The sequence below is a fragment of the Diadema setosum genome, chromosome 21, assembly GCF_964275005.1.
Source record: "Diadema setosum chromosome 21, eeDiaSeto1, whole genome shotgun sequence".
In the NCBI taxonomy this organism is placed as follows: domain Eukaryota; kingdom Metazoa; phylum Echinodermata; class Echinoidea; order Diadematoida; family Diadematidae; genus Diadema; species Diadema setosum.
Genome location: NC_092705.1, coordinates 7459263 through 7476367, shown reverse-complemented (window position 1 = coordinate 7476367; position 17105 = coordinate 7459263). Strand labels below are relative to the sequence as shown.

At 37.3% G+C, this 17105-nt stretch overlaps 1 protein-coding gene across 1 annotated transcript in view; it reads right to left on the bottom strand.

Annotated features, from left to right (window-relative positions):
• LOC140244272 (filamin-A-like) overlaps positions 1-17105 on the bottom strand; it is a 64430-nt gene that overhangs the window by 1874 nt on the left and 45451 nt on the right. Inside the window, exons 5-16 of the mRNA XM_072323915.1 lie at positions 11696-11973; positions 11030-11188; positions 9353-9497; positions 8179-8349; positions 7521-7667; positions 6269-6394; positions 5484-5633; positions 4663-4767; positions 3497-3682; positions 2846-2950; positions 2168-2344; positions 1698-1847 (exon numbers count right to left, since the gene is read on the bottom strand). Coding sequence (XP_072180016.1) covers positions 1698-1847; positions 2168-2344; positions 2846-2950; positions 3497-3682; positions 4663-4767; positions 5484-5633; positions 6269-6394; positions 7521-7667; positions 8179-8349; positions 9353-9497; positions 11030-11188; positions 11696-11973 — 1899 coding nt within the window. The remainder of the gene's footprint in view (positions 1-1697; positions 1848-2167; positions 2345-2845; positions 2951-3496; positions 3683-4662; positions 4768-5483; positions 5634-6268; positions 6395-7520; positions 7668-8178; positions 8350-9352; positions 9498-11029; positions 11189-11695; positions 11974-17105) is intronic.

The window sequence follows — 17105 nt, the reverse complement described above, 5'->3', positions numbered from 1 at the left end:
ACAAATGATTTCGTAAAACTGTCACTACCACACAGCTAAAAACTATTCCATCTCTGAAGCCTACTTCTCAAAACAATAATTCCAGTACACTGGATATCATTCATTGTATGTGAAAGCATAAATGATTACATAAATTATGCACTGCTTTAGGGAAAAATGTTGGGAAAGATGCAGATGCTTTTTTTGTAACAACCAATGGTTAGCATATTACATGATGGAACTAGAAATGTCGCTTTGGCGACTGGTATGCCTCCGCCATAATGCATGATTTTCCCAATAGGTCTAGATAGTACATGTGGACAATGTGTGATTACATTTTCACAAAATTGGCAAAATATTGAAATGACAAGTTTGTCACAAATGTGTTGAATGTTCACCTTCCTTGACCTAGGTTTAATTGGATGAATAGGAGAGCATGTATCTAGGGATTTAAGGACTTTAACTTGACTTTGACCCATTCATACATTTAGGCATTGAGTAATTTTCAAGGTACAGGTGTGGAGAAAAAGTGCAATTTCTGAATTGAATAGTAAATTGTTACCATTTTCATCTGGCCCTTGACCCTAAAATTCATAAGATAATCACTTTCAGGTAGAACATGCATAATATGTACTAAGTTTCAAGATAACTTGAGCCACTTCGAGATATGGAGGAAAAAGTTAGTTCAGCACTTTCACTTGATCTTTGACCTTTTGACCTTTGAGGCAAAAAAAGAAGAAAAAAAAAAAAACTTTCCAGAGATTTTCTATTAGGTTACACATGCATACACCAAGTGTAAAAAAATAATAACCCTGCTGGCATTGCATAAATATGAGGGAAATAGTAAAATTTTGAAGTGTTGCACTTGACCTTTGACCCCTGACCTTTGACCCCATGAACCCTACATTCTCTAGATAATCACTTCCAGTCAGTACATGTATATACTATGTTCCATGAAGATACCTTGAACAATTTTCCAAGGCACGAAGAAAAAAAAGAAGTTTTGATATTTTTACTTGACCTTTTGACCTTTGACCTCATGACCCAAACTTTCACCAGAGAATCTTAATCGGGTAATACATGTATACACTAAGTTTCAAGAAAATATCTTCAGGCATTCAATAGATATGGCGAAAATAGTGAAATTTCATGTATTTGACCCTGACCTTTTGACCTTTGACCTCATGACGCAAACTTTCACCAGAGAATCTTAATTGGGTAATACATGTATACACTAAGTTTCAAGAAAATATCTTCAGGCATTCAATAGATATGGTGGAAATAGTGAAATTTTATGTATTTGACCTTGACCTTTTGACCTTTGACCTTGAGCATGTGCACCCAAAAGTTGATAGGCACAACTTCACCCCCTAATACACATACATGCCAAGTTTCATTAGGATACCTCAACAGGTTTTGATAGTTACCTTGTCCACAAAATCCATTACGGACAGACGGAAGGACGGACGGACGGACGGACGGACAACCCGAAAACATAATGCCTCCGGCACCACTTCGTGGCGGAGGCATAAAAACTTTACATAAGTGGATGAATATCATCTCAAGTTACTATGTACAAGGCAATTGCAGCTTTGCTCTCTTTTTTTTTCATATAATTATGTGCAAATGCATAACCAATAAGTTTGATATGAAGCACTTAGAAAGCAACTGTGTCCAAAGCAAACAAGCAAAGATAAGCAAGGGATTGCGTAGGGTACCTTGAATGTGTTCTGAACCGTATTTGACCTCCAGGACGTGTTTGCCTTGTTCCTTAGGGGTGATCAGCAGGGAGTAGGTGTTGTCTTGGTTGTCTCCGATGTGAACCTCTGCCATGGAGCTTGGACCCATGCAGCGTGCAGTCAGGTCACCTGCAGGTAGACAATGTGTGGTTAATTGTCCTTACAAATGTCCTAACTTCGTTGGCGCTGCTGTTAATACTTCACTGTAATGGACACCATATTCTATGAAAGGAAAATTCCACTTTACAGTTATATCATCATGATGCAAATCTGATTACACAGGGCTACAAAACAAATTCATGTAACAATGAAGTTGAAAATAAATGTCAGATGAAATTATGTTTGTATGACTTTGAATTTGGAAATAGCACCTGACTTGTGAAATTTGTGAAAATAAAAACCTTGCAAAATATCTGCCGTATCCAGTAATTTCAAACATGAATTCTCACCATCTCCTGCCTCTCTTCCATCGATGACCAGCCGGGATGTCTGGTTCGATACCAGCATCTTCAGGGCCCCGCCTGACGCCTTCACCCGCTCAGCATGGGAGTCTCCTTGGATGTTCACCTTGAAGGGTGATCCCACCACTTGTCTGTCAGACCATGTAAGATGGAGCAGATATGTTCCTGGGAAGAGATTTTTAAAAAGGCAGCCATTGACATTTGACAGGTACTTCTTAATGCCTGGTGCAAGTAAAAACCTATGTCTCCATAACCACGGTATAGGAGGCATTAGTTTTAGATTCTCTTTGTTCTCTACCCCTTACACCTATCAGCTGCACCCTTGTTACGTGTATCTATATATATCTTTACCTCAGAAGTGAATATGACTGCTATTCCCTCCAATATTTTTACACTGCCCATTATTTGTTAGCTCTAATAATGGAAAGCATTTTGATCTTTTTATCAAGCCTACAGTTCATCACAAATAAATATCTGTCGTTACATGAACTACTGTATAAAGTTGGCAATATCTTTGCATTTTAGTCAATTCAATTGCAGTCGCCATACAACAGTCCATGCATCATCTTATAATCCAGTCTGTGTGTTGCGGAGGTAAATAAGATTCTAATTGTCAACAGCCTATTAGCGATTGTTTGTGAGTTGAAATATGCAAAAGGAACTTACCTGGTTTCTCTGGGATGTAGCTGGCTCTGTATGTGGAGGCTCCAATCTGTGTTAATGTGACGTCGATGTCGGAATGAAGACCACTCATTCTCACACCGGGCACACCTGGTAGAGTGTGTAGGAGAAATACAAGCAGGGAAATGTGCTGAAAAAAACATATCATTCGGTGGATTTTGATCTCCAAGCATGCATGCACTTCAGCAAGCTTGAAGCGCAGTGAAGCTGTGACTCAGTCAATATAACTGCTGGTCTTGGCTGTAAAGTAAGGGATTGCATCTGTAGATGTCATCATGCTTTGATTTATATCACTGTGTGATCTGAAGTAATGCTTGCTAGATTTTCCCGTTCAATACAGTGTGAGTAAAAAAAGAGACCATTCAGGCTCAGTCATTTTCTTCACGAGGACTGAGAAATAAAGCAAATTTAATGTTTCTTGAATACAGCCGCAATTCTGCATATATGCCTGTGCAATTGATTATGTAAACTTCAACTGAAAAACTGTCCATTTGGATGCACAAGCAGATATTTGTCTCTCTTCAACATCTTTAATCGGACTGGACTGTACAAAGTACGCGTGTGAGTAAATCTGTCAGTTGCCTTGGTGCATTGTGCATGGGAGAAAGAGTCAAAGGTGTAATCAGCTCCACATACCTGGGCCTGCCCCAGCTCCATCGATGATGAACTCGGAAGGCTTGAAGACCTTGCCAACCTCCATACCCTCACCCCTGACCCTCACCTTGGTGTGGTCTATGGGAACTTCCTCTGTCTTGCAGAAAATCTTGATGGGTGACCCTTTTATCGGGTAACCAGACCACATCACCTTCAGCTCGTGTTCACCTGAAAAAACAACATCAGTACTGGTGTAACTTCACATCGCTCACTCACTCACTCAACAGGTGGAGGCAGTAAATGATGACAAGTAAAACTGCATCACTTTCAAGACAGCTAACACAAATGGTACCTTACCCATTGGATAGAATGCCTTCAAGATATGATGCAATTACAAAATCAAGGTTGGATTAATTGTGCTGTGCAGTCATCTCTGTACACTTTCACTTTATTTTTTTTTAATCTCAATCTGAACCTCCAATATATCCGTTTTAGATATATTGCATGATTCTCTGATATTCAACTCCTCCCTCTTCCTCTTCCCTTCTATATCATCTTTCCCTTTCTAACGATGTCCGAACATCTTACTTGATTCTCACTCTATTCTTCCTTACCACTCTCTCTGTTCCTTTCTCTACCGTCTCCACTAGTGCAACTTCAACTTCTAGCCCATTACTGTCCCCCACTCTTCACTTTTTGCTCTCCTCACAACCCCCAAATGTCACTTCCCTCTTCAATTCTCCTCTTTCTAGGCTCTTCTGCCAAACAACGATCCGGTTAAGGACCACATACACATGGTGTCACTGCAAATCTTTCTCCCTCATATTGCATGCAGTTGTATATTCTATTAATCTGTCCTTTTCTTGAGTGCATAGGGACATATGCACTACGTAGGCTGTATGTCTTATGTGTTATATAAGCATAGTTAATTATCACTATTATCATTCTCATACAGCATTATCGAATAATTTCTTTTATTTATTCTGGCCTCCAATATTGGAAATAAATCTATCTCAGAAGTAGTAATCAAAATTTGGTCTGGTATACAGTACTATTAGCTACTAGCAAAACTAATACTTGTACTGTCAGGCGAATCAGCATTTGAGACCCTGAAGGGTGCTAACAACACATTCTTGGTGCAGTGAGAACCTCCTTTCTGACTCTTTTTATCTCTCTATCTCTCAACCTGAGAGACGCCATCATCCTACCTTCCTCATCCGGTGTAAAGGTGACACTCTGCCTCCCCTGCATCTCAGATTCCACATTGAGGGGTACTCGGCTGGTGGGCGTGTCTAAGTCTGCCTGCATTATGCCTGAGTGAGGATCGAAGTGCCAAGTATGAGAATGTCTATGCGATGCGCTCATTGGTGTTCTGCACAAATGTTCATTAGAAATGCAGCTAATGTCTAACAGACATGGACTTTTAAAGGCCTGCCAAAGAACTTGTTAAATTATGAAACACTGCTGATAAATCCATTTCAGCTGTAACACAAATATTCTGCTTGGACCTTTACACCTGTATGTCTTTGCTACAGCAATAAAAGAGGGGAAACAAATGGCAGAACATACAATGCTTGAGGTCATTCAACTTTCCAAGGAAAGTATAAATTCTTTTGACTAATTAACTGAAGGATGATATCATTCTCCCTGGCTTAAAGGAGAGAAGAATAAACACAATGTCTTTATATCGTTTCATTTCTATGACATCATTTAGTTTTATAGCCTTCTTATCTAACAATGGAGGTACCAAAATGTTCATAACTCGTAACTTTTGAAAAGACTGTCAGATTTGCTTTGAAACTTCACCGATGTGTTTTACTTAAACTGCTGCATTCATTGAATCCACATATAGATTTGAATGAAAATTTTCCCTTTCATCAAATTCAATTCAATTCTGATTTGAAATTACACTTACAGAGAGCTTGGCACATCTCTGCCAGAAGAAATACAAAGCACAATGCATATTGCTTTACCAAACTTTAATATACCACCTGTTCCTTGTGAGATATGACCAATTATAGAGACTCACCAGGCCCAGCCTCAGTTGTATCAAAGACTATCTTGAACTCCTTGTTCTTGGTCATCTTCATGGCACCACTGACTATCTGGTCTGACCTCATGCTGCTCTTGACCACTCGGACCTTGCGAGGGTCAGTCACCTTGATGTGGAATGGGCTCCCTATGAGAGTAAGGAAGAGAAGGGATATTTTTTATTGGAGTTTCATAAACTTTACATTCACTTGGTGAAGTACACTGATGAGGCAAACAATTTGATCTTTGGTAATGTGAACTTTCACATCTATGATTTCATTGAGTCAAAACATTTAAAACATGACAACCCTTCAAATGTGATATGGCATGTTCACATTACAACATACATTTGTACCTAAAGGGTGAATCCAATTGGGTGGCATTAGTATCTAATTCAGAGCATCTTTGTCTTATTGTACCAAACATCAAAAACATGTTGCCTTAAAAATCTATAAATGACTCAATAATGCTTTAAGCTTGGATAGCCTAATATATTTTTTTTTAATCCCTACAGCTTTATACAATAATCTTGAGATTTTCAAGGCAGGATATCACACCTGCTGATGGTATGACCAAGACTAAAACAAATATGATATATTGTTCAGCAAACTAGGTAGTGGTAAAGGTATAATACTAGATTACTACACCAGACTATTAATTGAAAGGTTTGGGTTGCTCTCTTAAGTCTTTCACTTCCACGGGCAAACTGTTTTATAAACAATGACAACAGGATTTTGTAAACAAGCAATGACAACAGTGGTCTGAAAAGGGTTAAAATCTTACCTGGTATCATCTGGTCTGCCCAGTAGATCTTCAGTGTAAACATCCCCACTTCCACTGGTATGTATGTGACTGTGTATGTACCGTCCCTGTTTTCCTCAACGCTTACTTTGGCCATTGAATTTGGTCCTGTGATGACAAAAATATAACATAAATATGATCAAAATGAAATCATTACAATTATTCAAAATCTAATTGTGAAATACAGACAAGTGACAGATGTGATGAAGACCCATTTGATACAGATGCTTACAGTTGTTGAAAGTTGCAATTATAGGGCTAATTGAGGTAGTGACTTGATAAATACTGCAAGCTGATTAGTAGCTTTTTGGCTACTTCCACAGCCACTGCAACTATTATTGCAACATATGTGACACCTATACAAACATTACTTTTGAAAGGGTTCCACATCATTGAATAATCATATCAAAATTTTATGGGAAGAAGAGTACAAAATCAGAGTCCACATTTTACATCATTTCTCACAAGAAATATTTATGCCAGAGATGGAGATGGTGATGTCTCTTTGTGAATGGGAGTGAAAGGAAATTCTTTGGAAGTCTTCACAGTTACAGGTAAACCTGAATTTATTGACTCCTTAATGTTGATCTATCATGGGACATATGGACTCTAACCCATTCAAGACTAGTCCTGAGTATACACTAGCAGGTGTCTATGGGAAAATTAGCTCATCCTCGATTGGTTATAGGAGAATAGCATACTGTACGAGCTGAAATTTTCGCGTACAGATATTTTCTCGAATTGGTCCTTCGAGGACATTTTCGCGTGTTGTTAATTTCGCGGTTGTGAGGGTCTAACTGAACTTACTTATTTGCGCAGTGTTATTTTCGCGTGTTGTTATTTTCGTGATTCAAAGGCGATTCGCGAAATTCACGAAAATAAAACCACCGCGAAAATTTCAGCTCGTACAGTAATTGTATTTCCTATAGAGTACGCAGCATGTCTGAAACTACAAAGTCAGACACTAATTATCACTTACAATTTGAACATTGTGACCAAATAAAGAACACAAGTATTCAACAAAGTCAAAGATGTATACACATACACGAACATCCACACACAATGATAACAGCAAAGGCATGCATATGTGATTACAATATGTAGTGATTATGTTTTGATCTATCGGCAATTATGCAATTTTCTTGTATATCACAAGGACCTCATTAATTGAGCTACATCTTGTGCACACCAATGGTCAGAAAAATGACAGGACATTAATACTGTGTGTCCATACCTTCCACCTGGACTCTGGGCTGACCGGGACCAGCTGCAGTGGGGTCCACTGTGAACATGGCTGGAGTGTCTTCTCTTGCCCTGGACAGTCCCTCTCCAACTGCCCGACACTTGGATGGATCCTGAACTGATATTTTCATGGGGTCATCTGCGAAAATTGAAGTGATTACAAATAAGGAAATGATTACTTTTTAGCACTTTAGTAAATTTCCAAGACCAAAGTATCATAGAGGTACAGCACACTCAGTTTGAATTGTATCATTTCCGCCTGTGCACGAGTATTTCTAAAGTAAACAGAAACATTTATTCATATCTATTAATGATATACTACTCATTAACTTGAATTGAGTGGAACTATAATCATATGCACGAGATATGATGCATTGTAATAGCCTATTGAGAAACAGACACTTTTTAAGTATGCTTCCGGGTGTTTCATAAAGTACTATTCTACTTGTATCTACACTGATATATATGAATCGACTACATTTTAACAGTTACACTTGATTATGGATACAACCTATCGTACTCTATTGGTTCATTGCCAAAACTACTGACTTCAGCATTCCCCTGATCATAGATACAATATTATGTATAAGAATAAGATGATTAGGTCAACATTTCTCATCCAGGGATTTTAAGAGTCCTTTGATTCCTACCTGTGATTGACTGCCCATTCCATTGGATGTCCACCACATAGAGACCGACCTCCTTGGCCCTGGTGTGGATGGTGAAGACACGCCCCTCCCTAGTGATGCGGACAGGGAGGTTGACGTGACCGTTACTGATGTTGACACTGATGTCACCCTGTCCAGCCTCCTGGGCATCCACTGAATATAGATACACATATTAAAGACAACAGGACAAGAACACAAATGAACAGGAGCATCTTCTCTCAAGTAAATATATAGATTCCAAAGAAGATGAGAAATGAAACTTCATTGTTTTATTTGTTCTTTACGTTGTGAAGATAGTTAGAACTCCTACAAGAAGAAAATTAGGAAATTAGGGCACTTACGAAAGGATTATAGAAATTACATATACAGTGCACTCCCATTATGATGAACACGGCTATAACGAAATTCCGGTTACAAGGAAGTAAAAATTCAGGTTGCAACATCATCTGTTCTATGTATTTTTATTGTTTGTTTAGTTATAACGAAATTTCGATATAACAAAAGGAAACTGCCAGTCCCCAGGACTTCGTTATAATGGGAGTACACTGTACCATCTCACCTATATGCAGATTTACTGGCAAGAAGTTGAGAAATGACTTAAGTATCCTGTTTCTGACCACAGGTATAGAAGCAATTTAAAATCATGATATCATTCATTCTCAATTTTAGCGGCTTATCTTTGTGATTACTGAACATGATACACTTGTTTATCTTTTAGTGATTGTGAATTCTGTAATCTCATTGGTCAATCACACTCAGACCAACCACTTCAAATACTGTGTATTTGTCGAGACTGCAATGAATAAAGCTGAGAGAGGATGCATACACTGCTAGAACTAAGGTACATGAAACAATAAGTAATTACAGTCAATCAGCAAAATGGGCATTTTATCTATTTGCAAAAGATGTACTCCTGTAAAATCAGACATTTTCATGGGGAATTTCATAAGCCAAGATTTGTAAAAGTAAAATGCATACAAAAGTGTTTGTCTATTCACACAATGCATTGAACGCCAGTGGCAATTCACAAAGTTTCACATCGCAAATAAGGCCGTTCGCTCAAATTCCAATATTTCTGATTATAACGTACATTATTTATATGCAAAAGCTGCATTTCATACGATATGAGGAGGAAACCATGGAAAAGTAAAAATACCCTGGAAATTGAGTTCTTCTCCCAGGAGAACTGCTGCAGAAGTTCCTCCAACCTTGACGTTTCGAGGGTAGGATGACATGTCCTTTTCCACAGCAAGCCTGATGGGACTTCCCCTAACCATCTCACCCCGACACCTCACAGACACCTGTCATATGAAATACATGATTTGAACACAGACTTTAGTCAGACTTTGTTAAAAAACACACAACAAAAAAGTTATTTTTCATAAGAGAGTTTAAGCACGGATTAGGTGAGATGATTTTGCTCAAGGTAACCAGGCATACTCCATAAGGATTGTTTCTGAAAAATATATTTTTCTGTATTGGGATAAATTGACTACCGGGTAGCACCAATTGAAATGGAAGGCCATCTCAAGTTATATGATACTGAAATTCAGGTTGTAAAAAATTTTAGAATTTCCCCATTTGAATGATATGAAATACCAGTACTATTTGCTTATATGCAGGCATTAAATCTGCATAATAGGGACAGGTGCATTCTATACCCCAGGGCACTCCTGAGGCCTTATGACGGTGCCTTTTTGTTTTAATTACTGTGAAATATAACCCCGGTTGCCCAGAGGAAACTTGCCAATGCACCCAACTGAAGCTGTTTACAAGAACACATACAAACACACATACAGATATTGCAATTTACCATACCTATAGTGCCATCTTTGATGGCATGCTGGATTAATTTTGTTTCTGCATTGTAGGCCCTATAGAACAATTAAAGGAATTCAAACTATGTGACTAAGTTCAGAGGGGTCATGCACATGTGTGCTCGGCCTTGCGTTGATGCACAGCCCGATCACCCACTTAACTTTACACATGAGAAAATCAAGTTATTGCACAATATGTATACCCATTATAATAAGCAATTAATGATCAGCTGATCCACCCTGATACATAGGGGAGGTCTATAGTCCATGCATCTTTGAAATATTTTGGATGGCACAATAAAGAATGAAATTATCTCGGCCACGGGCAATAATATTATTTCTCATATTCTGGGTACTGCCAGCTCTCAAGAAACTCTGGAAACTAGACCAAAAGGGCAATTTACGCTCATCATATGAGTGACAACAATGACCATTATATTTTGGATGACACTCTGGTCACTTTTTTGCACAGTCATACCCACAGTCACATTCCCTATACATACTACATGTCATGCATAGATTTATATCTGATTATCAATCTGTATCTCCAACAAAGCAAATTAAAGTCATTCGTGCCTGCTTTAAAGGTATAGTACAGTATTGGTGGAGATGAGAATTGGGCTTTTAACTTTTTGCGAGATACCAATAATAAACTTTTATGAAATAGTACAGAGCATACCATTTTAAGAGGAATTCAAAGTTTATTTGATGTAAAAACGGGTTTGAAATGACTGAGACATCCAAAAACAAAGTAGAACAAAGCGTTCGTAATAAAAGGTGGGTCCCATATTTTATTAGAATCGCTCTGTTTTGGATATCTCAGCCATTTAAAAACCAATTTTCATCAAAGATGTCAAATAAATGATGAATTCCTCATGGAATTACATGCTCTTTCATATTTCATAAGCGGTTTCTCATTACCTCACCAAAATATGTTAGAAACCTGAAATTAGTTCTCAACCAAAACTACGTACGATCCCTTTAAAACAAAGGCCTCGAGAAAGACTCGGTCCTACCTTATGCATGCCCTGGTCCATGGGGACAAACTGGACCTCAACGAGCTCCGTACTCAGAGCCTTGAGACTGATTGGAACAGGACTACCAGGGGACTCGATCTGGGCTGAGATGTCTTCTACAGAAACCTGCTGATCCAGCACTCGAACATGGATTGTCACCTGCGTGAGACAGGAAAAATAGAAGCCCTTGTTATTTCCTAAAAGTCACATGGACAAACTCATGGCGGGGATACTGGTGTCATATAGAATTTGTCAAGAAAAACATTCTTTCTAGTCAAACTTTTGATGGAGAAATTTGATGGACAAAGTTGATGACAAAGACCCTACACGCTGTGAAAATAGGCTTAATGATCATGAGTTGCTTCTTATTACCATGGCAGTTTTGAGCAAAACATGAAATCAATTCTAATTCTTGATGTGCATGATAGGCATTTTGTTAATTTCATCTTATATTAATAACTAATCAAATCATATGTCAATGAATATCACCACAAAATTGAATATCAAATGCACTATCACTTTCTTTTCTAATATTCCACTTCTACTTAACCATAACTAATCTGCCATTCATGAAAAAGATTTTGGACTCCAAGTATAAATGTTAAGACGACCACCAATAGTGCAAATACTGAGTCAAATACCAACAATCCTGAACACTATACTAACCTGTTCGTCTGCCCTGGCACCATGTACATCACCGCCAGGAGTCTTGTCGAGCCCTGAAGATCTGCTCAGGTCAATCTTGGCACACTGCCCCCAATCTGTTGGGGTCTTTGCCGCATACGTTTCTGCCCCAAAGCTGGTCTTGAAGGTCTCCGACACAGGCTTGGCCTTGTGGAATCCGGCAGCGTATGCCATGACGTTCAGTTCATCAACGTCTGGGTGGCTGAGTTCCGATGCCTTGAGGAGCGGCTCAACGCTGACTTTGCGACCAGCTTCGATTCCTGCAAGATCACAAGGAGGCAGAGATCACAGAAGGAATGTATAAGAGCATTTGCCTCATTTGAAGAAATTCCCTCTATTGATTCCACACTGTGTAAATATATACTTTTCACACAATGTTTAAATATAATTAGAACAATTATTTAGTCTTTATGTGAAAATGCACTTGTCTCAAAAACTTGCCAAGTAATGTATGTCATTTGCACTGTATATCCTCTCACCCCCATAAAACATTTGTTGTTGTTTTTTTTCTTTAAGGCAAGTCAGATACTGATCTACTCAGGTGAAATAATGTATGTAACTCAAACAAATACTGTTGTGATGTGGTGTGGCTAAATTATATGGATATCATATTGTATTCCCAAAATCTTCTGAGTTAGATTGATAAATCTGTGCAAAGTGGGAAAAGAAAGAATTTGAAAGGACTCCCATAGTAATAATAAGTTCTGCTAAAAACAAAGAACGTTCAGTTAGAAATATATATATTAATATGTTCTTTCACTTGCTGTGGAATGTAGGCAGAATTTGAATACAATCATGCAATATGTTATTTCATATACTGCAACTTCTTGACTGTTAATGTGTACAGAAAGAAACCTGGAAAAGAAACACAAAATGAACTAATCATTCTTGTTACTTATGAAGAAAAAATTCTGTTAGTAGTCTCATTATTAGTGGTTATGGAAGCTGGGCAGGAAAACCCTGCCATGTATTTTAGCTGTGCATGTGTTAGTTTGGTATTACCACATTTTGATAAACCTGTCAGCCTGCCCCTTTGTGAGGTTTGGAACATTCAATCCAAAGTTTACATGGGCCTGTTCTTGATTTGTAGGACTAATCTATTCATGCAAATATGAATTCTGACCCACATCCCCCAGCTACTTGTCTATTGTTTAAAAAAAAAAAAAAAGTTGCTTATGTTATATCTATATGCATTGAAATTGTAAAGCCCTAGTGTTTATGGACCTATCTGGAGCAAAGTGTGATCCATAATCAGAAACAACTGAACGAATGTACTCGCTGTTATCTTTCACAAGATATGAGAAAGGTAATAACATGAAATAAAATGATAGTGAAGTTTTGGCTATGAATGTGTATATTTGGTAAAACATTGCAACTATCAATATTTGCCTTTTAGCATTGGTCTTCAAGGCATCTAGTAAAAGTCATGGTTTGACACATTCACCTAAGGTCAGGATTTCTGTTTTTAAATGAAAATTAACTCTCTCTATGAATAATAGTATAAGTAGGCCCTATATTGTGTTATGTGATTTCTGATGTATGTGGTTGTTGGTGTTTAGGCAGTCTGATTAACAGGTTTCCTGAGATGCGACTTTTCTTCAATTTGTCTCCCTCTACAAATGAAATTTGTAAGATTGCAAGTGCTGATCTGTAATTTAACAAACATGTCAAAAGAAAGGAACCATGGTACTTGAACCTGTCATCCACTGCTTTCCGGGCAGTGATATACTACCACCAGGCTATCCCTGGTTGCCAGCAGTGACACAATGAACTTGGAACAAATACTCAAGCTCCAAAATTCTGACATTTATTATGTTAAGTAGACCATGGTGGACAAGGCATTAATGAAGGCAAGAGATTATTAGTTAAAGGGGACGGCTAGTAACTGATCAGTGGGAATCAGTGAGAATGCTGGAGGATGATTGTTCCAATCCTTGTGGGATTCATTTAAGAGTATATTATATATCTATTGTTGTGTGAAAATTATTTGCTTCAGATGGTCTCGTATTCAAGTAATGTGCAGTTTAATGTTTCCAGGTTAGCGTGCCTGGTCAGTGACGGGGCATTAATCTGCACATTACTTGAATATGAGACCGTTCTGAAGCAAATAATTTTCACACAACAATAGATATATAATGTACTCTTAAATGAATCCCACAAGGATTGGAACAATCACCCCTCAGCATTCCCACTGATTCCCACTGATCGGTTACCAGCCATCCCCTTTAAGAAGAGGGGTGAAGGTTGAGGTGTGAGTTTTCTTCAATTTGCCTCCTTCTACATATGAAATTTGTCAGATCACAACTGCTGATCTGTAATTTAACAAGCATGTCAGAAAAAGGAACCAAAGGTTTACTGTTGTTAAAAATAGTGCTAAATATGTAAAAAAAAAAAAAAAAAGTGATGATGACAATAAAACCAATGGCACTAATACTATTAACGATAAGAATGTCATCATAACACTATTGATATGCAAAATAATGTGGAATTATGACTTGAAAGAATTACATTTGTATGTGAAATTTCTTGAATAGAAAAAAAAATACACCAAAGCATTTTAATGAATCATCTATAAATGCCATGAAACTGACAAATAGTCAATGAAAAACCTTCAAATGCAATAAAAAATCAAATCCTCTGAAATGTAAACCCTATGTTTCAGAGGAGAGACATATGTTTGTGCAAGCCGTATCTATCAGTGGATGCTGCGTACTCTATGCTTGTGTGGGATTCTACAATGTGAACAAGGTCAATTCCAGTGGAAACCAGGCAACAACAGAACTCAATATTTCTGAACGCCTCTGTTCCATTGTAACTGGGAAAATATTTTGCCATGGGGTACAGCAGTGTTCTATTGTTGCACAGAGTTTGCAGCCTTGACTATAGCTACCATTCTGACCTCTTTCCAAGAGGTACCCAAATGCATGCATTTTTCCTTTCTTTATTTTTTGCAACTGGAATTCTAAAGAACTGATAATCAGTCAGAGGTAATGATAACAAAACATTTTGGTATCTGGTGTCTTGGGGATGCAATATCAAATCTAATGTACAAGCATAACACTGTAACAGAAGTATAGAAAGCAGATAGAGCTTGGAATAGACAGCACAGTCCAGTATAAAGCCTTAAGGATTTGATAAACAGACAGAACAGTCCAAAATTTTCAATGGAATGTACATTTTATATTCAAGAGGGAACCTTTTTGACCATGTTTCACTACATTTTTTTTCTGCTGTTGTTGTACTTCTGAAAGAATTCAGCAGGAGGTAGAAACTTTGGAGTTGATGATGACAAGGGTTTTTTTTCTTATATGACAATTCTTTAAAGATGAAAACATTGTGTTTGTGATTGCATGTGTGCCTCTGTGTGTGTATGCATGTGTGTGTATAAAAATACAGCTCATGTTATAAGAGTAAACTTAGCTGTGCTTAGCTGTGCTAAAATAATAATACTTGGTTGTGAATATACTTCCATCTATGTAGGTGAACATTCCTCAGTGTTTGTTCTATTTCAACTGATAATACAGTACATACATGTACCTAGCATTATAAAGGCACAAAGGCAAAGCTCTTGGTAAAGGGGGGGGGGGGCACCATGACTTTGAGACATTTTCAACTTCTAGCCACAAAGTCCTGTAGTGTCTTTTATCAATTACAATATTAGTTTACTTGTTTTGTTTTGTTATGTTTTTATTTCTGGGGGTGACTAGTTGTAGCCACACACCTTAAAAAGGAGATATATTAATATTGACACAGCTACAATCAAAATACATGCATCATAAAGCGGTGTGTTCTATCTCAATGTTCTATCAATGTTCAAATGATGAGAAGGACATGTAGTCATGCTTATTGTACGTGCAGCAATGGCAGTTATCGTCGAGTTTAATGGGCGGGATTGTTTGTCATCCATCCTTCAAACTTTGTTTGTTTTGTATAATCACAAAATGGGATTTTATATCTACAAACCCAGATTGTACAGGACCTTGACGTAAAACAGCATTATCTTGCTAATCATGTTATCCTGTCAAAATATGTTGAAATAAATAAACAAATTAATAAGAACTGACAATTCAAAAGCCAACAGATTTAAAATCATTTGCCAAGCCAGTTCTAACCCTATGAATCTCTATCTCTCTTTAACAACACATATTGTGTAAATTTCATGTCAAGATTTCCATTTTACAGAGGCAAAGGGAACTTGCAGCAAAATACACTTGATATAATTTACAAGAGGTTCAAGTATAGAACAGAACCAGTGTGCTTTTAAATGTGAATGTACAAAAGTATGAACTGTGAATTGTTAGATCATATTTTTCTCAATCACATATGCAACTTCAGAAAATAATTCCAAAGTTTCATAAAGAAGTGTTCGGTGTTTGGTTTGTTGTTTTTTTTTTCAACCTGCATCTCTGTGCGAAATACTGAATGAAATCATTGCTTTTAGATATGCCTACTTTTCAGCAAGCCTTATTCTCAGACTTCATGCAAATATACATCATAGTGAGACATAATCTACTGTGACATAAAAAGAGAAAAAATCAATGTATACCTTTCTGAAAATATTATATTAATTGAGTATAAAACAATAATTGGTTGCCAAAAAAGGAGAAAAGTATCAAATGAATATAAGTAGTACAAGTGATGGAAAGTAGTGTATACAATAAACAAGTAAATAGTTTCAGGTCTGAAGAATAAAGCCATGTGAACAAAGGGCAAAGGGACATAAAATACCATATTGCTAAAAACAAAGAAAAAAATATAAAACACAGGTTAATTGCTACTGATGGTGTGTCAAAAGCAACTGAAGTAAAACTTAAACAATAATTGCAAAGGCTCTACAGCAACAAAAATGCAGGTTGTTACGTTGTAGCATAAAGCAGGTATGTCTCAATATAAGTAGTAGCATCTTGGCATGGGGCTACTAAAAATTGATGTTGGGCCACCAAGTTTCCAAAAAGGATATCTTTTGGTGGACTGAACAAGCAACTACAATTACAAAAAGAAGTGCTATGTTTCATTTTGTTGTGGGTCACCCAAATTTCAAATTTTATGATTTTAGTGGTCCAAACAGGACACCAGAGAAAAGTATCAGTGTCGAGTCCTGTTAAGTAGACCAAATAATAAAGGTGTTGGTGTAGAATTGATCACTCACATGCATGACCACTACAGACATACAAACTTTTACTTTGCTTTTGTCTTTTGTCTTTATTTTCGAAGATGTAATTTCCCTTCAAATGTGGACTGAGTATTCATGAATGATTGCTAACACAGATTTACACATTCTGCTATCAATTATTTGTTTGGAAAAGCATATCTATAGATATAAATAGAGAATATTTAAGAACAGACATGTGACAGGATATTATATGCCACATATTTTGCAGTGTGGTTTTAT